At 42.7% G+C, this 25,966-nt stretch overlaps 1 protein-coding gene across 7 annotated transcripts in view; it reads right to left on the reverse strand.

Moving 5' to 3' along the window:
• The window catches only part of APPL2 (adaptor protein, phosphotyrosine interacting with PH domain and leucine zipper 2), a 51,185-nt gene extending 32,850 nt beyond the window's left edge, over nt 1-18,335 (reverse strand). For 3 of the 7 annotated variants that reach the window (XM_036867308.1, XM_036867306.1, XM_036867304.1), the window contains exons 1-3: nt 11,607-11,759; nt 11,105-11,203; nt 541-600 (exon numbers count right to left, since the gene is read on the reverse strand). In XM_036867308.1, coding sequence (XP_036723203.1) covers nt 541-600; nt 11,105-11,203; nt 11,607-11,744 — 297 coding nt within the window. In that variant the 5' untranslated portion in view covers nt 11,745-11,759. Of the gene's footprint in view, nt 1-540; nt 601-11,104; nt 11,204-11,606; nt 11,760-17,001; nt 17,141-18,063 lie in introns of those variants that run through there. The other 4 variants (XM_036867310.1, XM_036867309.1, XM_036867305.1 and 1 more) reach the window with 4 other exon arrangements.
• Between the last annotated feature and the right edge of the window lie 7,631 nt (nt 18,336-25,966).

Raw genomic sequence — 25,966 nt, forward strand, 5'->3', positions numbered from 1 at the left:
AAGAAAAGTGGCAGGTGTTAACTGAATGCTAGGGAATTCAGCACTATAGCATTGCCCCATAATACCCTGCCCTCCACCTCGACTTCCTCTCTTCTCCCAAGAGCACATCATGTCAGAGCGTCTGACTGCGGAGAACTAGAGCTCTCCCCTTGTTCTGCCCCAGCCACGCAGTCAACCGCCCTTCCCAGGCTATTCCTTTGTCGGTCATCACCCTTCTGTTTAGATATAATGGTATCTTTCAGTTTATTTCCTGGAATTCTTAGTGTTGATTCACTTGCAGTCCCTCGAAAAATATGAACCCTCAGGGCAGTTGATTACTTCTGTAGGCTAATAAGAATACATCATAAAGACTTTGGTACAATCATCAGAATTTATCAGTGGATAGGAAAAGGCAAGACAAAAGAAAAAATGGAAATGGTCTGTGGAAAAAAAGAAAGGAAGGAGGGAAGGTCTCTAAAGGTTGCCTCTAGAGAATTCCTTTATAAGAACTCCGCTTGAGTCCTAAGCACAGCATTATATGCCATATATATATCGAGTTACCTGTTCTTCATATGCCAGCAGTTGCTTAGAAAGCTGTTGAGTAGCCAGGCACATTTCATTCTGTAGGGAGAAGAGAAAAGCAAGTAAGATTTGTCCAGTGCATACACAGTCACTGAAAAATGCCACCTCAGAGAATCACTTAAACATAATATGTATGTATCTGTAAAATAATAAAATATTTTGTTCAGAAATTATTTGGAAAACAAGACCAAAACAAATTAAAAGGTTAAAGCTTGCTTTTTCCTCCCCATCATTTATAAACTGATGCTCCTTCTGGTCATTCAGTCAGTAAACAAATGTAGTAAACAACTAACATGTGCCAAACCTCCAACAAAGACGTGGTCCCTGCCCTCATGGGGTTTACTGGGGAAGCAGACACTAAAAAATAGTTACAAGCATGATGAGAACCACAAAGGAAATACTGGGTGCAGGAGGAAGCTCTGACTGAAGGATCTGCATGGTCCTCAAGAAGACCATGGAAGAGATGTTTTAAGCAGACCCCTGGAGAAAGACCAGGAGCTAGCCATGGGGATGAGCTTTCCAGAAGGAGGGGCAGGCATGTAAAAGCACCCTGCCTGTCTGAAGAGCTATAAAGCAGGGCATAGCTGGAGCATGGGGTGCAAGGCGTGGAAATGAGACAAGCCTGGCAACACAGGCAGAGCAAGGGCATGCGGGGCTCCATGGCCCAGTTGCAGACTTTAAGTGCAGTGGGAATTTAAGCAACATTATGACACAGTCAGATTCTACCAAATTTATAGCACTAGGTCAGTAATGATGGACGGTAACACAGAAGCACAGCTACAATGCCTGGGAAGGCCCTTTCTGTGCTGTTTTTCACTGGCCAATACTGTCCACTTTCTTCTTCTCGTATTTATCCCTCTGATCTTCAGCTACACAGCAGCTGTCTACCACTATCCTGCCATCATCAACACATCCAACCTAGAAAACGTGTCTTACGTTTTTAAAGCTCAGTTAAGGATTCTTTTTAGGTTCAGGGTGTATTCCTAAGAGAGGGAGGGAGCTGCTGGGTCTGACCTGGAGCAGATAAGGGGAGGGCACTGGCCAGCCTTGGCCTCCACTTCCTTTCTAATTCCCCTGGGTTTGCTGTTCCTTAGGGGTAAGGCCTGAACTCTGCCGGAGCTTGTTTTATTTTTCATGGGTTTTTGCAAGACCCATCAGAGCCTAATCCTATGTTTTTTGGGCCTTCTTTGCAGATAACTGGTCAACCTGTTCCCTGACTTCCTTCATCTGCCCCAAGAAACAGCCATCAGTAGACCCTGAAACGTGGCGTTCTCTCTTCTCCCCCAGAATAAAGTCAGGCAAACATAATGATAATTCCTGGCTTTGGCATCCTACTGGGGTGCCACCACTTTGAAAACTAACCAGAGCTGGCAGTCACAAAGCCAAGAGGAGGGCAAACAAACAAATCCAGAAGTGCTATGTCCTGGATCTAGACAGGAGCATGCAACCATTCCTAGCACAGAGCAGGCACTCCACAAATGTTTGATGAATGAAGGAACAAACAAGGTTAGAAGATTCATATAAATTTCAAGTTTTTAAACAATACCTGGAATCATAGTGTGAGGGGAGATATACTTCCTAACCCTGTAAGGCAACATCACCAATGGTGGGCAATAAAATACAGAGTGGACAGGCATAAAGCAGTCAGCCAGGAAACAGCCAGTTGACCATCTTTAGCAGTGCTGTTTTGAAGATCAGGGCACATGGGAACAAGGGTCTTAGCCCATTCACTGAGCTGCTACCCTGCTGTATCAGAAAATCCCCATCTCCTCTTCTCTGAGTTAGCAGCAGTGCGTTTAAGATGGATTTGTTCAAGTTACCTTGGCATCTGCCTCCCCAGGCAGCCCCACGTAGACTATGATTTGCAGACCCACAGAATCATCCTAACAATAGCAGCTAACATTTACACAGCACTTAATGCATGCCAGATACCAACTAACTGCAATCCAGGCATTATGTCATTTAATTCTGACAACCCTGTCAGGCATGTTCTAATTAGTAACTCAATTTTACAGAAGAAATGGAGGCACAGAGATGTTAGGCCACCTGCCCAAGGTCACACAGCTAGTTAGTAGCAGGGCTGGGATGTGAATCCATGTCTGTCTAAAATCCACACTCTTAAACACTACTCTCTAAGATCCCAAGTCCTGCTAAGAGAAAAGACCTGAGAAGGCCATTGCCTTAGGCTAGAGTTGATGAAATTCTCCTGTAAAAGGCAGATAGCAATTATTTTTGGCTTATGGGATATACGGTCTCTGTCACAACACAAGAGCAGCCATAAATAATTCATGAACAAATGAGTATGGCTTTGTTAAAATAAAACTTTATTTACAAAAATAAGAGTCCAGTCCAAGGGCTGTAAAGTACTGATCCTGCTTTAGACAGTAACTGTCTCAAAAGAGCCGTCCTCTGCCACAGCTCCCTCAGGAGGCTCTCCATGAAGCTACAATCCTTCAGACTCAAGAAACAGTTTCTACTCTTCTGGTCCGTTCTTTTCTTTATTTTAGCTAAGTCTAAAATATTTCTCCCCCATATCTGTATTCTTTAGAGACCGGTCAACAGATATGATAACCACCCTCCGTGCTTTCATAACAAGCAAGCGCCACAGGCTACCTGAATTCTTCTCTCCTTTAGAAGGTACTGGCAAGCACCCCACGTGTAGTGGACACACCTGCCAGGGAGCTGCTAGCATCCGACTGTGCCCAGGCCAATGGGGGGCACTCATGTGCCATGCGCACAACTCCACTGAGGCCGAGGAAGAAGGGGCACAGCACACAACAAGGACAACTGCTTCCAAAATTCCTGTGTACAGTGGACTCTGCCGGGTCTCTCCTAGAAATACTTTCTGAAAGGTGCTATGTATTTCAGATGTGTGTGATTTCAGGCAGCAAGATTCTGTTCTACCAGCATGATTCCACTGGGTACAAACAATACATGTATAAAATGGTCTGTCAACTGCCCTGAAAAGAAATGAACCTCTCCTATACAGAACACGTGACATGAAAATAGACCAACTTTAATCTTACTCACACTTAATCTACTGTACACAAAGGTTTTATGAAATGCTTTACCTAATTAATACACACCCTGTGAGGTAAGCTTGCCTAATTATCTCTGCAACAAGACTTGCAAAACTGGAACTTGCGTGAAGAGTAAATATTAGCAGTAACAATAATAAAGATAGCTGCTAACATTTACTGAGTCTTTTTTAGGGACCTGACATTGCTGTTAAGCATTTTTTATATATTATTACATTTAATTCTTACAAGGCACTTATGAGGTAGGGTATATTCTTACCCTCATTTTACAAATGAGGAGAAAAAGGTTCAGAAAGGATAATACCTCTCTATAATTACACAACTAGTAACTGGCAAGGCAACGATTCACCTCAGATCTGTCAGACTCAAAATCTAAAGCCCAAGTGCTTAACACCATACTATTCTGATCCAAAGTCCAAAACTGTATTTAGTAGTACTGTACTCAGTGAGCAGGCCTCACAGGGGCTACAGATATCAGCATAAATCCCATACTTTTCTAGCTGTAGTCCAGCAAACGTGGTGGCCTAAAATGTAGATTCTAAATGGAGTTCTGCGAGTAAGAGTCCAACACTCTGGAAAAGCTCTCTGGTTACTATCTATGCTATTGGGTGCCTCACAGGAAGCCTTAAGAGATAACCTGACGGAGGGTTTACCGACAGAATATCCTATGTTCATCAGAACTTCCCAAGGCTGGCGCCAAGGCAGAAAGACCAGTGGTTAACAAACCCGGAAGGAAAACTGAGCTCTGGGCAAAGGAATGTTTACCTTATGGTGGCACAGAGCGCTCGCTAACTGCAACTGTCACCTGAAACCACCCAAAGGCCTCTGGGCAGGAATGGAGAGGCCAGGAGCAGGGGCAGAGGAAATCCACTAGAGTCAAAGTCACAGTGTAGGCACTGCTTTGATCTAGGCCAAACATTTGGCCAGAAATGTTACCTAAAGCCAAGTGGCTGAGAGTCTCATTCATCACAGCGCTACCCCAAAGCTGGGGTCAGGGGGTCGCACTGGATCAGGAGCCCCGGGGGGGTGGGTGTGGGCGGCACACAGAGGGAGTGGTGAGAAACAAGGACAGAGGCTGGAGAGCTGTGTTTGGGGCGGGCCATGTGGGGACGCTTGCTGAGGACTCTGACATTATTCTGCCAGCACCAGGGAAGCCCCGAGGAACTTTGGCAGGAGAATGACAAGGTCAGATGTGAGCAGAAGAAAAATCATGAATGGCTGTGGTGGAAAAACAGGATGACATGAGGGTCAGGAGACCACCTGAAGTCGAGTTAGAGAGAAAAAAGGCTGAGCCCGAGCCAGAAAGTAGCAGAGATCTGCCTGGTATCGCTGAGGCAAAAACAACAGGCTAGAATGAATGAGGAAGGAGGGGGAGTCCAAGACGAACGGACCCTAGACTGGATGACCCATGATGGCAGTGCGCCGAGCTAAGGCGCTGACAAGGGGACACAGATCTGGGAGGGACAATAAAGCGCACAGAGGGGGTGTGCCGACGGTCTGGTCGAGGTGGCCTGGATGCAGTCTTTCCTTTAACATCTATTTATCAAACACTGAGAGGGGCCACGGAAGGTGCTGGCCATTGGAGACAAAGACAATCTGCTCTCAGAGCTCACAGTGCACAGGGAGGAAAGAAAATCCCCCACTGTCCCTCAGTGCTCTGACCAACAAGAGTGCAGGGCATCTGGGCACACGGCTGAAGGGTGCTTTGGTCCAAAGGGAGAAAAGGAAGAAAGAAAAGGTGTCAGACACCTCGGACCTGAGGTCAGTCTTAAAAGCCATTTGCCGGGAAGGCCATTTGCCAGGGCAAGGGGTCCATGTGGAGTCCTGGAAGCAGGAAGGGCACAGCAAAGTCTCGAGATGTGCAGAGGGCCTGGCACGTTCTGGAACAGCCAAAGACGAAGCTAGAGGAGTAGGCTGGAACTCAGCTCATGAAGAGCTTTGCGTGCCTTGATGAGGAGTTTTTACCTCTGCCTTGTGGTTACAGGGAGCCACGGAAGCAGGTGAAGACAGGGAGGGAAGGGAGGTTTGCATGTGGTAGCTCGAGAGTACAGGATGGATTGAAGGGGAAAACAAGCCCCTGACGGCAGAAAGACTGCTCAGGACGGTGCTGCAATAGCCCAGGTAAGAGCTGAAAACTCACTCTCCACAGTGACAACAGGCAAAAGTCGTTTGGAATAAGGACCTAGAGACGAGGGCTAGAAATAGATTCTGAAATGGCCAGGCTTTGCTGAAGAAGTGACTTTGCCCAGGAAACGAGTAGAGACTAACCAGAGAAGGACTCCTGTGGAATTTTGGAGAACACCAAGACTTTAGGGGCAGGCAGCAAAAGGGCGCCAGGAAAGGAAAACAATCAAGAATGGTGGGTAGACACTCGGGACAGACACTGTCACAGGACCCAAAGAAGGACAGTTTTGAGGGGGCACTGTTAATAGCATCGGGTGCTGCCTGGGATGGAGGGTGGAGAGAGGCTGTGAACCAGGCATGAAGCAGCCTGTGCTGCCAGTGGGGGATAGAGCCCAGACTGAGGAGCCGGAGGAGCAAATATCAACTATGTAGTGAGGAAGTGAGGAATGCAGGTACAGACTGCTCCTTCAGGAACGTCAAGATCAGAGGACCAAGCTTCTATTTAACCCAAGTAGCAGTCCCAGGGTACAGTGCTATCATAACTATTATTATTCTAAGGCTTAGAAGGTGGTTATGTTAACAGTGAGCACTTCGTACCAGGGACTGATCTTATACTTTACAGGTATTAGTTCTAATAACAACCTATGAGGTGGGTATTATTATGGCCTCTGTTTAACCAATAAGGAAACTCAGGCAATCACGTGACTTGCCCAAGGTCACACAGCAAGTGGCCAAGTCAAGACTGGAACTCAGATCTGATGCATCTAAGGTCACACACTTAACCTCATACCTAATGAATGAGCCTGGCCCAGAATAATCTTCCATACTAATCTGAAAGCCTTCAATGCCGGAATGAGGGAAGGCTGTAGATCCCACATGCAAATCAAGTGCAAAAACTCAGGTCTTTGAAGTTGCTTCCAGAAACCACTCAGGGACTCTCTACTCCTGAATGCCTTAAGCTACACACATATTTCTCTGTCCCTGTCATAGAAACCTCAATTTGACTGTTTTTGAGAGCTGTTAAAATGCACTGATTGAAACCATTATGGATAAAAACCAATTAAACAAGGGAAGTTACTCTGGGATACAAAAAGGAGCTGGCTCCCACCCATAACACACTACAAAGCTGTTAGGCTGATAAGTGCGGGTGTTCTATGGTGACAAGAACAACCTTTGAAGACTCCCAATTCCTTAGCCTCTGCTGCCATTTCTAGAGACCAGTATGTCCAAAGAGTACAGCACAGGGGTTCAGAGTGAGAGTGGAGGTTTTGGAGTCAAAGACCTGAGTTCAAATTCTGTTCCTGCCACTCATCAGCTGTGTGACCACAGGCAAGTTACATAACCTCTCTCATATAATAATACCTCTCCTTTATTGTGAAAGCTAAATGAGATTATACACAGGCGGTGCCTTGCCTAGTGTGTGGTATGTTTATGTGCCTAATAATATTTTTATTATTGAAATATACAGTTCTGATCCTGTCTGCCTCCCAAATCCTTCTCTCTCCCCTATCACAAGCTCACACTCCTGAATGCCCACTACTCTGTTTCCCAAGAGGAACATTAACTTATTTAGCTTGATATCTATATATATTATCATTTCTAAAGAAAAATATTTTCTTCTTTATAATACCAAATGTATGCATATCTTCCCTTCAAAGTATTTTACTCCTATCCCCTCCCACAGTCTCACCCCAGTTTGAAAAGATACTACTCCCAACTCCAATGTGGGCTTTTACATTTTAGGATCAGGAGTTCTGCACTCCCAAAGGTCTGGTTCAGAGCAGCTGCAGAGATGAGACTGTGTTTGTGTAAGCCTGCTTTGCTGAAAGGAAGTGAGAGAGCCTGAACCATGGTTCTCACTTTGAAAAATTCCATCCAAAATGTACTTAAAAAAAAAAAAAATCAACAAAACAAACAAAAAATTCCATCCAGACTGAAGGCACCAACTACAGAGGCTTGTCATCCTTTGGAGAAGACAGGTTCCAGGAGATGCCAGGTTTCACTAATACTGCTAGGAACATCATTTGACCTTCCCGTTTTCTCAATACAATGTCTGAGAGGAGAAGTAAGATTACGTAAGTAAATTTCATGGTAAGACCCTAAAAAATCCATTTCGAAAAGATTTTTTAAAATTTTAACCTCTCTAGGAAAGAAACAAAATTACGGTAGATATACAGAATCAAAACAAGTATATCAAATGCATGAAATGCAAAATTTGAGCAGATTTTACTGAATACGTATACCTATGCATCTATTCAGACACTATAGAAGTTTTAAATTTAGTCAATAGTTTGAAAGATAGCAGAGCTTTCTAAGTAAGCCGTCTCTTGCTGCATGAGAAGTGTGTACGGCTTCCTTCATTCAGATGACCCATGATGGAGTACTCAGTTCCCCCATGTGCAAAGGCACATCTGGCAGTCAGGAGACCAGATGTGACCAGGGACTGCTGTAAAATGCTGAAAACAGCTTATAGCCTATAGCTTCATTCTACTGCTTAAGCCAAATAAAATTTAAAATCTCCCCCAAACTAGCCAAAATCAGCAAAACTGTTCACAGAACTTTCCTCTAGTTTTTTTTTTACTCTTCCTCTTTCTAAAACTAAGGTCCAAATAGTATTCACTATATCAGAATCCAGAAACTTACCATGTGGCCTGATTTTAAATATCTTTTATGAACATTTATCATTTATTAGCAGCATAAATCTGGTTTAAAAAATATAATAATGAAAAACATCTTACTAAGTGCCTCTGTTTTTAAAAATGAAATTATAAAACTCTATTAATGTAATTTAACACGTCTAGGTGTAAAATATTTAAGGAAGAATGTTAAATAAAACCAGGAAAACATAACTTTGGGGAAAAAAGTTGAATGAAAACATTGGTAACTCTTTTCTTTCTTTCTTTCTTTCTTCCCACCCTCATACATACATATAAACAAACTGATCAAAGAGGAGTTAGAACGTTTTCTTTTTAATTTAATTGAAAAGAAACAAAACATGTTCAAATAAACCTGAAAAACAACTGACCCTGACCCAGCCGATCTGAATGCCACTGACCACTGCTTGTATCTGTCACTGAGTTGGCAGCACTAGCCAGACGTTCTTGCTAGCTTCTGCTGCGGGAAATGCCGAGGCAGAAGGAAGGGCTTCTGCCAGTAACCCATGGGATGATCATGTGATGTGAAGTAAAAGCTGGTTACAGCCTTTTGGAATGCAAGACCCACTTAGTTTTGGCAAAATGCAGTTTTCTGGCTCAAAAGAAAAAAACGCATAAGAGAGCATCTGGACATCTCCAAGGAAATGATTCTGACAGACATGGAAAGGCAGGACAGAGACTCTTGGGAGTGGCGGAGTCACAGTCCCTAAGTCTTGGGACTCTTAAACATGAGACAAATCACTTAATAACAATATTCAAACTCCTAAAGAGCAGGTATAAGCTCAGTAAAAAATTTTCTGTTCCCTTAAATTTTGAATAGTTAGTGAAAAATACAAAAACATATAATAGAAATAAATAGGGCTTTTAAAAAATCGACAAAGTATGTACCAGTTTTTAAATGTTTTACCTAAACAAACGAGCAAAATCACAAATGAGCGCATGATTCTTTTGGTCGTTAAAATTAGTTCCAATTAATCAAGTTACACTTCTATAATACAGTAGTTTGCAAATATCGATCTCCAGCCTGAACTCTGGATCTGAACTTTCAACAAGATCTCTTTCCCCACTTTTATGTCCCATGGACACCTCAAAATCAGCCTCTCAAGAAAGAATTAAGGGGAATTCCCTGGTGGTTCAGTGGTTAGCACTCTGCGCTTTCACTGCCGAGGGCCCAGGTTCAATCCCTGGTCAGGGAACGAAGATCCTGCAAGCCATGATGACACCAAGAAAAAAAAAGGAAAGAATTAAGATTGGCATCCCTGCCATTTCTGCCACTGCCACACACACACACACACACACACACACACACACACACCCTGCTCCTCCTCCTGTATTCTCCCAACTATGCACCCTGTTATTCAAGTCAAAGACGTGGGCATCACTCTTGATTCATCCTTCACCCACCCAACCCCTTCACATAGAATCAGTCACCAATCCACTTCTTTCCAATTCCACTGCCACTTCCCTAGCTCAGGCTACCACCCTTATGCTTAGTAGTTAAGTGTTTGGGCTTTGGCTTCAGGCTGACTTGCTCTACCATGTATTAATGGGGTGGAATTGGAAAGTCATTCATCATCAGAATTCTTAAATCTCCTGACCTACAAAATGAAGATATAATAACAACACCCACCTCAGAGTTAGGGAATTTAGGTGAAATGATTACATGTAAAAGCCCCTGAAACTGCACCTGGAACCTATGAAGTATTCAATAAGTCTCAACTATCATAATCATCCTCCTTTTGGGTGCCCAGCACAATTCCTCCAGGTTAGGTGACCCTTCTCTCCTAGCACCACTAACACTCTTTGGTAATTATTTTTGTCTGTCTCCCAATCCAGTTGTAAGCTCCCTAATGGCAAGAGCTGAGTTTTTTTCCCCATATATGATATGAATGAATGATTAACAAAACCATGATAATAAATGATTATATATGAATATTAAGAGCTATGTAAAATAAATGAGTATACATGATTATTGATATATTATTATTATACACTGAATGTGGTATTTATTTAGAGATCGTCAATGAGAAAAAGGAACATATTAACAGACAGAGGCTTAAGTCGGCAAGGAATCAATAATGAAAAGTATCGGTTGCCATAATATTTTGATGTGTAACATAACAAATTTTATTTTTAAGTAACTCACAAGTTTTCTCTTAGAAAGTAACACACATGGGCATTTCTTGATCTTAAAAAGTTTCACTTTTGCTACTCAGCAATTTATTTTCCATGGTTTTGCAAGGCAGAGATATTTGTTCCTCAAAACAAAGAAGCCACCCAACAGTTCCAGAACTGTGACTCAAGTCTTTTCAGAGGAAGCCCTTGAAAAAACATCTCTACTCGCCTACACTGACATCTAAGACTGACCATTTATGAGAAAGACAAAGAGCCATGCCTCAGAATACTGAACCCACTCATTCACAGGGAGGAAGAGGAGACTCAAATGTTTCCCTTTGGAGTAGAATTTTTTTAAAAATTAAAAAGCAGTTATGTGGTACCTTTCTACTGGGTCTACTAGTTACAGAAAAGTTACCCTATTTCTTAAGCTGTGAAAACAAACTGTTCTCAGTTTTTTGAGGTGAACAGAAGAGAAAAACAATTGTGATTTTATTTCAAAAGTTTAAATGGTGGTGTTCTGACTCAAATCTCTCAGCCTCCTGAGAGAAGTTCAAGGTGGGCAGAGAGCTCCCACTCTGCTCCTCTCCAGGCGAGGGGGCAGGAGGATACCTGGGCTCCGTAGACGCGCTGCATCGCCTGGAGCAGCTGGTTGGTATAATCCGTGAGAGTGCCAGCATCTTCTTCAAATACACTCAGTAAAGAGCGAGTCTGCAAGAAAAGAGGTCAATTTTATTTCTAAGTGGAAAAGTTACAATGGAGGTAAAACAAACACACGCACACAGAGATATGGGGAGGGAAGATGTCTGTTGTCTGGCTTTACTTTTTTATTGCTAATACTAATATAAGCTGATTCCTAGAGCTTTAATTCAGAACTCCTTTTCTAATCCTTTAGACTACATTGCGAGGGCAAACTGAATACAGTTTGAGTATCGGGGCCAGGGAAAGAAAGCCAATTTTTAAAGGGTTAAGAAGACTCAAGGGCTATTACCTGTCTCGACTTTAGCCTCTACCTAAGTACCAGTAAAGTCCATCCAATAAAATAAGTGTTAAAAAGGGCAGTCTCTCCCTTCAAGCCCATAAACTGAACTCAATGTCTGGCCTGTGTGTATACCTGGGGTGTGGTCACCCAGCACTTCATCATCACAGCAGTTAACCATCTGTCCGGTTTTCTGCAATCTTGGACGTCTTGCAGGGGTGTGTCATTCTTTCCACTTAAGATACTACAGTCAGGCTCCATGTCTTTCGTCATATTCTATTCAACCAATTTTCAAACTCATGACCAGGAAATTTCATGTACCATGGGCCCACCAGTGGAAGCTCTGGGCACAAAACTCAAATAGCAACTTAAGAATGCTAGCTCAGTTCCTTTGGGAAGACTACTCAGTGCTTCGAGAGCAGCTGAGCAATGTCTTAGATGAAAGGTATTTCCTACCATTTTCATGCGTAGTGCCTGATACGCTGAGCACTGAAGAAATATTTATATATTGGATGGTGTCTAAAGAAGTATCAAGGGACCACATAAGAGACCATATCTATTCAAGGGACTTTTGTTAATGTCTCCAGCACAGTGGGAATTTAAAATACTACATTAGTGATAATGGGATCTATATTTCAGAAAACCCATTAGGCATAGAATGGAGAGTAAGCTATAGAAATGTCTTTAATGAGATGATACCAAAGGCACCTTACAAAGAACAATCCATTAAGGTTCATTATTTTCCTGCAAATGAATTTCAATTCCTTCTTTCTTTTTCTAACCTATCTCAGGTAAGAGAATAATAACTGACTCAAAAGCACCCCCAATAAACTGGAAGAGGAACCCCGACGTTTGAATCATTCTACCTTTGATATTGTTGACAAACTCTGGTGGACTTCACAGTAGTACATGCTTATCCTGGTTTTGCCCGAGGTCTTTTTTTTTTTTTTTTTCCCGAGGTCTTTAAGGCTAAAAATACCTGCTCTCAGACCAATGTACTCTCTTCAGTACCAATTCTTATCAACAGAAGGATCAGAACAAACAAATCAAAAATCATGGATGTGACCCACTGGATCTCATAATCCATTAATGGATGTCAGTGAGTAGGTGAAAAACATCGGTTTAGAATTCTTTATTACATCTCTTTAAAATATACTATTTGAAAAAAAAAGATTGTTAAAAGACGTTTTGAGAACCTACAGTGATTGGTCTATCACTCTACATTCATTCATGTATATACTTCCGCCTTCATCCAATATTTGATGAAACATTGTGTTGGGATCTGAGATTCAAAGGTGATCAGACCAACTCTGTTCTCCAGGAGCTTACAGTCTACTGGGGCCTCTCAAAGGATATGGGATCCCCTTGGGACCGTGTCAATCCTGGGTCCAAATTCAGGCTCTAACACTAATTTGCAGGGAACACTAGAGGTAATGAATTACATAAAGTGCCTACCAGTGCCTAATACACAGTGATAGCAGATGATACTGATTATGAAGAAGATAATGAACTTTGCTTATAACGTGTTGGACACTAAGGGTTTCACATGTATGATTTCATTTCAACACTAAAGCAACACTATTATCTACATAGCTATCTATAAATGTCATCTAATAGGAGAGAATCTTTTGGTATTCGTGGTGCCAATGCTGGAGGAGTCCTTCAATGTTTATGATGATTCTGGTTCCATTCTTTGCTATAACATTGTATCTAAGAGAATGAAAAAGAGTGATACAACTGGATTGAGGATATTTAATTTTTTAAATACTACGATGTCCATTTAGTTGAGTCCTATTTATTGTTTTTAATACTCTTAGAAATAAAATATATAGAATGGAAAATGAGCCACAGGATGAAAAGAGAGGGCTTGTATAAATGTCCTCCATAAAGAGAGTAGAAAGAAAACTAAAATTACCATTTACTCTGTACTTCCTATGTGTCCGACACTGTTCTGAGCACTAAATATTACTTCATTTAATCCTTCCGACAACTTTATGAGGTAGACACCACAGTCACATTAATCCCATTTTAGAGATGATGAAACTGAGGCTCATCAAGGTTAAGAAACTTGCTCAACCTCCCACAGCTGGGAAGCAGCAGGGTTGGGATGTAAACCCAGGTCTGGATGGTACCAATGGCCATGCTTTCTCCACCACAAGAGGCTGCATCCACCACCTAGCAAAGGTGGGTCTCAACAGTGGGCATGCTCTTTGGCCCACAGCCCACCGTCCTGTCTGGAGGCAGGATGCAGACTGCTTGGAGCTGACTTCTCTTGGGTCATCCTACTGTCATGCTCTCACCTGTGATAACTGCCAAAACTACATCACAAGTTTTTTTTTTCTTTATATTCTGAACATGTTTACCATGACATCCATTAGAACTGACAAAAACACTCCCGTCTTCCCTTTCTAACTTAACTAGGCCATGATCATCCTTGAAAAAAAATATACCCTGCTATCTCAGACACTGTTTTAATATCCACATTTATCAGCTCCGCATCTGCTTAAACTTATATTTGGAAGAACAGGAATGTTCTGAGACCTAAAGAAGGAATAAGACCAAGGACCAGGCAAAGGTATACCAGTTGCTCGAAAGTTCCCCAAAAATTCCAAAAGACATTGGTGCGTATCACTTATAAAGACAGTAACAGCAATCATTTATGGAGTTACTATAATATGCAGGCATGAAGATACTTTACATATGTTATTTATTCTTCATAAGAATTAAGCAACTATTTTTATTCTAATTTTACACATGTTGAAACACAAACTCAGAGAGGTTGAGTAACCTGCAGAATCAAGATTTAAATTCCGTCCTTTTTCTACTACCCTACACTCTCAAGAGTATGCATGGACAGAAAAACGAAACCAAACACCTTAGCCTTAGCTCCACATTACCCTCTATCTTAGAATAAAGAAACTGGGTGTCATCTAATAAACTAGTCCTAGACATTTTTCACTCCTAAGAATAGCATCTAGTTATATAATGGCACAATTTTAACAGCTGTGATTGTAAAATATACACACGCACACACACGTGTATATTTTATATATATTTAAATATATTTTAAATGTTTTAATATTTATCATATATAAGTATAAATATTATACATATATATATTTTTTAAGGTAAAAACAATTAAAACTCTTATTCCCACAGTGTGGGAGAGGGAGAGAAATGTCTCAGTAGAACCAAGCCTACTGAAAGGAAAATGTATCATAAAGAGTACAGCAGGACAAAAGCCCTCCACAATGAAGACAAAACCACCAGGTAATGTTTTGAGGCATCCTGCTTGAGTTAAAAAAGGCCTGGTTTCCCAGCTGGACCTCCCACTGAATAATCTCAGAACCTAATCTTTAAATTCTCTGTGCTTCAGCTGTGCCAACTGCAAAGGAAATAAACAAATATTGTAACAAAACAGCAAGCAACAGTGCTACACTTTATCTCAAAAGCACACTACTTACAGGAAAGGGAATAAGCCCCTGGAGAGGTGCGAGCTGCAGCAGCTCAAAGCAGCATTTGTGTTCCTATCACAGCAGCATTCACACAGTACTGCAACTGCTGCTTTCCTTATCTGTCTCCCAGAACAGACTGTGAACTAGCGGAGGGAAGGCACTCTTATCTTATTTGTCATTATGTTCCCAGCAGCTAGCAGCACCTAGCGAGGAACAGAGGCTCGCAAACAGCAGTGGAGACAAGTACCTTAATCCTTAAAATGTTTCGTCTTTCATACACCAGAGGTAACCAGAAATAAAACACGTATGCACAAAGACTAGTCTTATAATACACTGTGCAGCACTGTGAACTGAAAAGGGCATGAATAGATGTGTATAAGGTCAGTCAACTGCTATTCAGCTCTTCTTGGGTCACTGAGCTCAACTATAAAAGCTTTTGTGTTCATTTAATGAATCCTTTGCAGCCAGGTTACTGGAGCAACCCTCATAAATACCCTACATAAAACAAGAGGAAACAAACAATAGATGGTTTCTTAAGATCACTTCCTTTTAGTGAAACACTTTAGGTCACTGATGACAGAAAAGCCAGGTGCTACGTAGCTGGGCTAACTTGAACAACATAGGCAGACTGCCTGGGTTCCAATCCCGGCTCTGCCACTTGATAATGTATAATCTTGGAAACAAGTTATTTAACTTCTCAGCTCCTTGGTAATTTTAATAGAGGACCTACTTCAAAAGACTGTTGAGGGCTTCCCTGGTGGCGCAGTGGTTGGGAGTCTGCCTGCCAATGCAGGGGACACGGGTTCGGGCCCTGGTCTGGGAGGATCCCACATGCCGCGGAGTAACTGGGCCCGTGAGCCACAGCTGCTGAGCCTGCGCGTCTGGAGCCTGTGCTCCCCAACAGGAGAGGCCGCGACGGTGAGAGGCCCGCGCACCGCGATGAGGAGTGGCCCCCGCTCGCTGCAACTAGAGAAAGCCCTCGCACAGAAATGAAGACCCAACACAGCCAAATAAATAAATAAAATAAATTTAAAAAAAAAAAAAAAAAAAAAGACTGTTGAAAGGATTAGATAAGATAACATATGTAAAGCACTGAGAACAGTGCCTGGCACATAAAAATGCATGTATGGCACAGGTGTTTGCTACTGGTTTTATTCTTTACAGATAAAACTAAGGAGCTGGATTAGATTCCTTCCAGTTACAAGTCTATGAATCTCCTTGGCAGTAAAGCTGCATTAGGCACATACCCCATACAAGAGTGCTAAATATGCTCTGATGGTTATCAAAGACCTTCCTGGTAGTTTGCTTCCATTCAAACCTCACCAAGAACCCTCACAGGGTGACACCCACGTCTCAAAAGCAATGACAAATTCCCTACGTAAAGAGGAACATTAAACAGAAATGACAATGCCTCTTAACCTCTTCTTCCTCATACAAGCTCAGTTATAAATCATGCAGATATGACAGAATTGTAAGCCCCTTAAATATTATCCGCTCCGTGACCCTCATTCTGCAGATGAGAAAACCCAGCCAGTCACAGGATGGGGATGAGTGACTTGCCCAAATCAAATGATAAGTTAGTGTTAGAGCCACAATTAGGACCCAAGTGTCCTGACTCGTTTGCCAGTCCGCTGTCTCCTACCTCACAGCTGAGCACATCCTGTAAACAACTCAGAACCAGTGTCTATTCATTGATGTGAGAGCCAAAAATTCCGAATGTAACTCCTCGGTGAGGGCAACATGGAGAATCAGTTAGTGCCACTTCTCTAACCTGGCTCAGCCGTCACCATGTTCAGTTAGGAAAGCAATATATCTTTGCATCTCAGTTTCTCCAACTACAAAGCAAGTGGAAATCCCTGTTCAAAATTATATCATTAGAAACTCCACAATACTATGTTCAGATCCCACGCAACAGGTGTGAGGATGGACAAAATGACTTCTACCCAGGGCTTTGATCCCATTAAAATGCCAGAAACTTAGAGACTTCAGAGAGGCCTTTGAGAAGTCAATCAGACCAGCGGATAACAATTAAAGAAAAAAAAAAAATCACAGCTTGCTTACACTTTCTTACTTGCCTATGTAAAGAAGATCACAAAGAAATGGTCACAAGGCAACTAAGCACACAGTCCTTTTGACTACTAATTCTGAACTGGAGAGATGCAGAGTGGGTGTTGGTAAGTCCATCAAGGGATCATCCTGGGGAGGCACAATTCACTAAGAAGAAAATGGAAAGGAAGCACAAAGGGAAGAGAAACGGTGAAAGGAAAACAGGTTACTCTTACTCTAATTTTTCAAGAGTTGAGATACTAGGGAATAAAGAGAGGTATTTAAATAACCCAAGGATGCAGAGCCTCTAGGGCAGATATGAAGCTGGGGAAATGTTAATGAAGGAGAACAAAGGTTCCCTGGGGAAAGGTGCACTGACTTATGAACTAATGTCATTCTGCACTCATTTACTACATTTACACACCAGCTTTCATCTGCAGAGCTCAAAGGACTTGATTCTCATCTCGGGTGCGCTCGCTAATGAAGTTCCCCTGTGCGGCAAATAGGGCAGGTATTGTAATTTCCTCTTTACGAATGGGAAAACAGGGCCAAGGGGAGGTCTGGCACCGCTGGGGAAGAGGTCTAGGCTCTCTGCATCCCACTCTGGTCCTAAATCCACCAGGTCCCATCATATCAGTAGTAGTAATGATAATAAGTAAGACTGACTTTTTATTCTGTACCAGGCATTGCCCACGAACAACTTGACAGGCATTTCCTTATTTAATTCTAACAACTCTAGGAGGCAGGTACAATTATTCTTCCTATCTTACGACAAAGCTGAGGCAAAAAAAGATGATTTGCCCGGGGCACTTGGTGGAGCCCAAGCGTAGGCCGAGCAGCCTCGGTTTCAGCTGAGTTTGGAAAGGGGTCGGGACACAAAGACTTCGGCCGCGGGGAGCTTTCCCGGCGTCTCCAGCTCTGCCTGAGGGATGCCGGCTCCCGGAGCATCCCGGACTCAAGACATAGGGCCGGGCCCGCCCCCTCTTCGCCCCCGAGGGGGCCCGGCGTACTCCCAGCCTCCACCCCGGGGCTGGAAGGGCCTCCTCGGCCTCAAGCCCTCGGGCGAGGGGGACCCGGGCGGCGGGAGGTACCTGGGGGCTGTCCTGCAACGCCTCCTCTAGCAGGAGCTTGTCCACGGCGGGCATGGTGCCGCGCGGCGGGGCCGAGGGCCGGACGGAAGCACGGAGGGCAGGTGACGCGGCGGCCGAGGGTGCTCGAGGCTCAGGCGACGAGGCGGACGACGCTCTGTGCCCAGGGCGGCCCCGCGTGCGCCCACGCCTGGCCAGTGAGTGACCGCCGCCACCCGCCCGCCGGCCCTCCTCTCGGCCCAGCCCTCAGCGGAGCCGCATCAACAGGAAGTGTGGCGAGCGCCCGACCCGCCACCGGAAGTGTGGCGGCCCCGCTTTCCGCCCGCGCCCACCTCTCGCGGGAAACCGCAGACCCCACGGGTCAGCCGGGCGCCCAGCGAACGCGAAGGGTGTTAGGCTCAGCAGTTAAGGGGCCGAATCTTATGCCGGTCAATGCATCTAAAGCCCAGGAGGGGGAACTCAAGAGCGGAAAGATAAGGTTTTATCTACGTGTGGCTCTCCAGATTTTTTGAGTCAAGGAGATACGAGCTTACAGTTTTGCTGATGTGAAAATCTGTGAAATGCTATGTGAAAATCCCGCGCTTCCCGCACCACTTTTTCTAAGTAAATCTCAGTGCCCTCGTAACAGCTCTGAGAGTAGAGAGATCAACTAGCTCTAGGGGAAAAAAGGGGGTAACTGAAACATCTGTGATATTTAGAAGTAACTTTTTGGGAAACCACATTTATTTAATTTGGCCAATATTATTAGGGCTCGTCCTCGTGATTGCTGTGTTTTGTCATTTTGGAAAGTTTCATAATCAAGTTTTTAGAAATGGAAGGGATAGATGATCTAGTTCAGTGTTGTCGTTTAGAGATTTAAAAATAATAATAATCAGGGACCCAAAGAATGAAGTGATTTGGTCAGAGTCAGTTAACGAAAGAAAGCTAAAGAAAGAAGAGAAGGAGGGAAGGGGGAGTACTTGACATCTTTTAATACCAAAGGCAAGGGTTTCAGAATCTCCTTCTTTAGGAATCTGTAAGATTTGTGTAATACACCAACAACAAACAAAAACGGTCAGAATATGGTAAAATAATACAAATTCTGTGTTTTATAGAAACACCTAGGTATATTAAGGCACAATCTGAATTGCCAACACCTCTGAAAGTCTGATCACGTGCTGCCTGATCACTTGAAAACTCCAAGGCCATTCATTATTCCCTGTCCGGCTCTAGATCAGCACTAACCTTTCCTGAGCCATCGTGTAGCTCCATGGGGAAATCATCCAGCATCCTTTCCCCACCATATTCCTTCTTCTTCTTGGGTAGAATCATGCTCACACCGTGTTTCATCCTTTTCCTGTGTTTTCTATCAAGTACCATTCAGTTAATTTCACCTCATATACTCTTCCAACTCTTTTCTCACTGAAATCCTCTTGCACAAGGTCAGACTCAAGCAATTCCTGCTCCCTTCCTGGCCCCAAAGATCACTGAACAGGCAACGCCTTGATTGTCATCCAACATGACTTACCCAGTAGTGCTTTTTCTTTCTACGTGTGGGTCTTACTTCCTCTATAAATACTAAGCTTCTCTGTGTCACCTTCCTTCTATTCTGAATACTGAGACACATAATAACAGATACAAGTTTGCTGTTTATGACATGCTCATTTCTTCCAACTCTTTTCCAATTACTTAAGAGAAATTTCCCTCGACCTTCCATCTTGCTTTGTTCCTACCCTTCCATCCAACTGGAAACACAACAGTTGTTAATTGCCTACCAAGCAAACAATAATGATCATGCTGATGATAAGAATAGTGTAAGACTGTGCCTAGGGAGAGAAATGCATGCATTTTTATTTGAAAATAGATGTAAAAAGGAGACAGTACCCTCCAGAACACTTGAAAGGTCTCAGAAGTCCCCTTCAGAATTACCACATTTTTCATGCACCACCTCTTCTCCTAATTAAAGTTACTTTTCCTCAATCACGAGTATTCCAAATTGTTTAAACCGAATTCTGACACAATGCCATTACTTTTCTACATTTTATTGCTATATTATGGGCTAAACAGCCTTAGTGGGATTTCTTGGCACTTAAGTACCATTTATAAAATCGTTTCCGTTGAATAATGCATCCCAAATTCAAACCAGCTAAGTTACAAAACCAATTTTGGGAATACAACACATTTGCAAACTGTCAATTTAATTAATTTCATTCATTAATTCATCCAATTATTCATTCATTTAATAAATATAGACTGCTCGATGTTAAGCACTGTATCTCTCACTCATTTTACTGTCTTTATTATGACCCTCATTTAAATTCTGAAGCCAAATATTCTCCTATTCAATAGATAATCTGTGCAAAACTATGTAAGAGGAATTTTCATGTAAACATTAGGAAGTTTTAAAAATGTTTCATTAAAAATATTGGTCCCTGGGGCTTCCCTGGTGGCGCAGTGGTCGAGAGTCTGCCTGCCAATGCAGGGGACACGGGTTCGGGTCCTGGTCTGGGAAGATCCCACATGCCGCGGAGCGACTAGGCCCTTGAGCCACAACTACTGAGCCTGCGCGTCTGGAGCCTGTGCTCCGCAACAAGAGAGGCCGCGACAGTGAGAGGCCCGCGCACCACGATGAAGAGTGGCCCCCGCTTGCCACAACTAGAGAAAGCCCTCGCACAGAAACGAAGACCCAACACAGCCATAAATAAAAAAAAATTAAAAAAATTAAAAAATATTGGTCCCTATTAAACTATTGCGAGGGTGGATTTCAAACATCCACCCAACTATATCTGAAATCCCTGGACAGCTGTGAGGTTGGTGACAAGAAAGTACACAAATGAACAATTTAGAGTTGCCATGTCCTCTGGGGAGAGAAAGGGTGAACTCTATGGAGCTATACTCTTTTTACCCATTGAAGACCAATGGGGAAAAGTACACTGGCTGTTTCCATAGGTACCTATCCATGTGTCCTGTATTAATCAGGATTTTTTCAGTTGCGACTGACAGAAACCTAACTCCAGTTTGCTTAAAGAAAACATAAAAGTCTGGGAGAAACTGAGGGGTGAGAAGACTGTATTTCTTAGATTATTTGTACACTGATGAGGATAATCCAATAGAGTAGGGAGGAAAATTGAAGATACAGAAGGGTGAAGGGACAATTGCAGGATGAAAGTCCTTGAGCAGACAAAAAGGAGTGGGATCCAAGTCACACACGATGGAAGCAGGGACAGTGCATTCAGGCTGATACATGAGACAGTAGGTTGGTGGATGAAATGGAGGAGGATGAAGGAGTTCTTTTCTGATTGTTCTTTTCTGAAGAGTAGCCCTTGCTGGCCGCAACTAGAGAAAGCCCGTGCGCAGCAACGAAGACCCAATGCAGCCAAAAATAAAATAAATAAAATAAATTTATTTTTAAAAAAGTCTACAAATAATAAACGCTGGAGAGGGTGTGGAGAAAAGGGAACCCTCCTACACTGTTGGTGGGAATGTAAATTGGTGCAGCCAATATGGAAAACACTATGGAGGTTCCTCAAAAAGCTAAAAATATTTACCACATGATCCAGTAATCCCACGCCTGGAATTGGAATTATATATAATGGAATATTACTCAGCTGTAAAAAAGAATGAAATAATGTCATTTGCAGCAACGTGGATGGACCTAGAGATTATCATACTAAGTGAAGTAAGTCAGACAAAGATAATTATTATGATATAACTTATATGTGGAATCTAAAAAAAATGATACAAATCAACTTATTCACAAAACAGAAACAGACTGACAGACGTAGGAAACAAACTTATGGTTACCAAAGGGGAAAGGGGAGGGGACGGATAGATTAGAAGTTTGGGATTAACAGATACACACCACTGTATATAAAATAAAAAACAAGGACCTACTATATAGCACAGGGAACTATATTCAACATCTTGTAATAACGTATAATGGAGAAGAATCTGAATGTACGTATGTATCCTGAATCAATTTGCTGTACACCCGAAACTAACATAATATTGTAAATCAACTATACTTCAATTTTTAAAAAAAGAAGACAAGTATGTGACAATGAACTGAGAAGCAAGCTTGAGAAAAGCTCCCAGAGAGATGTTCTCAAGTTCTGAAGCCATGGGCTCAGTTTATCATCACCTCCTTGATGAGAGATAAGACTTGACTTTCCATTTGAACTCATAAAACAAGACAGTTTAGGAAAAACAGTCTTGGTCATAAGGCCACTGGCTTTAGACTTCTGCGAAGTTAGCAACTAGGCCCTCTGTTACCAGTAAATTATAAAGTGGGAATAGTCAGAGCCTGGGAAATGCTCCAGAGAAATCACTGTCTGGTCCTCATAGCTTTGGTCATTAAGCAAGAAAACTGGAAGTTCAGTAGCATGAATATACCTAAACTTGAAGCCCCGTGTTTATAGAAAAGAATGCTAAGAATAATGAACAGATTAGGAAGAAAGTGTGGCATCATATGAAGATCACTGACTTTGGAGTTAGACCTGCATCCGAGCCCTGGCATCTCAGTATGCTAGCTGTGAGTCTTCGGGCAAGTTATCCAAACTTTCTGAGCCTCAGTTCACTTCTCTATGATATGGGAATGATAATATCAACACAGCCTGTTTCCATGGGTGCCTGGCCACCTGTCCTGTTTTAATTAGGACTCTTTCAGTCACAAATGGCAGAACCTAACTCCAATGAGCTTAAGGAAAATATAAATGGCTGGGAGAGGGTGGAGGGGAGTGAGGGAAGGTTGGATTTCTGAGATTGTGTAACCAGGAAGGGCAGATGTGAAGCTGGGAACAGTCAGAAGGAGGAACTCAAAGCCCTCGGGGCTCGCTCCTGACTGGTCATCCTCTCCATGTTGGCTTCCGTCTCTCAGCCCTGAGTCTCAGGGTCTCTAGACCATATCTGCTGGCAGTTGCACGTTCACCTCTGGCACCAAAGAGGAAAGGGATGTCTCCCAGCTTTAGTTTGAAATATCCTAGTTAAGGACTCTGATGATCCTGCCTTAAGACCACTACGTACCCACTCATTGGACCACTACCTACCCACTCCTTGGACCGCTAGCTGTGACTGTGTGTGTGCACATGCACACGCTTCCTCATGCCATGACGGACTCAGCCCAGGTCAGGACTGCACCCTCAAGGCCAGAGGAGGTGGGGTCAGTTACCAGAAGAAGGCAGAGGGAGAAGTACTGCATAGATCCAGGCATGAAGAGTCTACCCCCTCTCCCAGACCACCCTTCCCCTTCAACCCATCCCTCCTCCCTCACCATCCCATACTCTCTCTTTCTTCTATTCCACATCTCAGTGAATGACTTCACCCAGTGGCTGAAGCCAGAAGTCTGGAGTCCTCTCCCCCATGGAATGACTTATCCAGCCCTAGAACTCTGCCCATGAACTCCTCACACTTCTACGCCTTTCTCCCCATCCCCCTGCCCTGCCCTAGCACAGACCGTACCATCCTTTGCCAGTGTGACCATGATAACGGATCTTCTTTCTCCTTGTTGTGCCTCCCTCTATATTAACTTCCACCCTCTGCTGAGAGTTATTTTTCTAAAGTAATAGTCTTGTCATGTTTCTTCCCTGCTCAGGATTTTTTTAATGGCTCTCCACCAAGGCCAGCTACATACTTTGTGGAGCCTGGTGCAAAATGTTCAGAAAGCAAGGGAAAAGTGCCATTAAATTTACTAAAATATAAAGTCTCCTCCCTTTTTTGGCAGTCTGTCTCTCAACATGTCATGATATTTTTATTTATCACTTAATGTCCTAAGGAAAGAAAAATTCGAATGATAAATGATTAGCGTGAACTTTACTGTTCATCTTTATATTGTTCAATGCCCATTTTAAATGCAAACATGAGTGTTTAACTCATATGAGGAATCACTGAAATGATACAATTTGTTTTTTATAGCCCATTGTACAAAACTAGCCGAACTGTTTTCTCTCACTTCTTAAAATGCACATAGTCTATCAACACTCAGTGGGTGCTGATGCCTTCCATAATATGCTTACCTTGTACTAGCTTTGAGTCACTAAACTCCCACATGTAGTAGGCCCACTGGAATTCTGTGCTCATGGAGCTTCACAAACACTACATGTGAATGAAGCAGCAAGGTAATGCAGATGTGCACCTTGCATATACCTCCTCTGCTTGTGGGTATGCTCCATTGTCTTATTGGCCTTCACTTACAAAACACAAGTGCAGAGATAAAAGTACTTCCATCAGCAGGTGAATGGGTAAAGAAGATGTGGCATATACATATACAATGGAATACTACTCAGCCATAAAAAAGAATGAAATTTTGCCATTTGTAACAACATGGATAGATTTAGAGGGTATTATGCTAAGTGAAACAAGTCAGACAGAGAAAGACAAATACCATATATATCACTTATATGTGGAATCTAAAAAATACAACAAACTAGTGAATATAACAAAAAAAAGAAACAGACTCACAGATACAGAGAACAACTTAGTGGTTACCAATGGGGAGAGGGAAGGGAGGAGGAGCAACATAGAGGTAGGGAATTAAGAGGTACAAACTACTATGTATAAGGTAAGCTACAAGGATACATTGTACAACACAGGGAATACAACCAATATTTTATAATAACTATAAATGGAGTATAACCTTTAAAAATTGTGAATCACTATATTGTACACCTGTGACTTACATAATATTGTACATCAACTGTACTTCAATTTTAAAAATAAAATAAAGTAAGAAAAATAAAATTATTGAGAATTTCAAGACAGCCGACAGCAGAGCATTAAACCAATGGGTGAGTTCAAGCTGCTTTAAATGAAATACCAGACCCTTTAAAATAAATCAGGCTGAAGCCTCCTTTCTTTCCTTTCTCCATTCACTCTCCCACTTATTTGCCCCACAGAATTTTTTCTCCTCCAAGGATGAACTTGTAATTTTCTCTCACACCAACCTCATTGCCTGAAATGTCTGAGATTCTCCATGCATCTTAAGTCTCAGTTCAAAGGCTGCCTCCTCTGTGAAGACTGCCTTGACTCTCCCAGGAAGATTAAGACCTCATCTACTTTTGCCTGCACTCTGATATAGCCTGTGGTCATTATATATTGCATCGCCATTGCCTGTGGGTCCACGTCAACAAGACTGTAAGCTCTTTGAGGGCAGGAACTGTCTCTTTTCTTTTTTGAATTCACAGCATCCAGCAGAGTGTCTGGCAAATGATAGGAGCTCACTCAGTAAAATATTTGTAAATTGAATGAAAGAATGAGACAATGCCTGGCATGCAGTAGGTATTCATTAATTAATTGATTCTTTCAAAAGTAGTTACTGGATGCCACTGTATAATGGACTCTGTGCCATGTCTGTCCCTCCTTCAACAAATAGTGAGTGAGTGTCTATTGCATGTCAGGGCCTATGATAGAAGCTGGGAACACACTGGTGAACAAGATAGGCAGGCCCCCTTCTTTCTAAGACCTTATATTCCAGTTAGCTCTCGAGAAATGTGATTTCACTTCCTCCCTCTTCCTCTGCACCTCCCAAGAGGTAACCAAATCAGTCCTACATATTTTAAGACTTTCTCTGCTTCCACCTTCTGCTGGGGATTCTCTTTCTCTGCTTTGCTCTCAGGTACCAAGAGATGGATGCTTGATCTTGCCAGAGCTGTTTTGTTTTGTTCTGTTTTGTTTTTTCCAACCACTGCAGAGATCAACATGGAATGAACATGAAACCAGCTCTTTGGCCCCTGCACCAGCTCAGGCCTTCTCACTAAATTACTCCAGAGGTAATTCCCCTTAGGCTCAAGGAAATCACTCAGTGCAGACCAATGTTTTCAATCTCTTCCCCTCCCCTAATTGTTTCTCTTACAAATTAGAGGTTTATTTCCTTGTAACACATATCATGTCTGGTAATCAAAACTGTGTGTGTCTCGTCTGGAGTTCAGTTGGC

The sequence above is a fragment of the Balaenoptera musculus genome, chromosome 10 (genome assembly GCF_009873245.2).
Source record: "Balaenoptera musculus isolate JJ_BM4_2016_0621 chromosome 10, mBalMus1.pri.v3, whole genome shotgun sequence".
Taxonomy (NCBI): domain Eukaryota; kingdom Metazoa; phylum Chordata; class Mammalia; order Artiodactyla; family Balaenopteridae; genus Balaenoptera; species Balaenoptera musculus.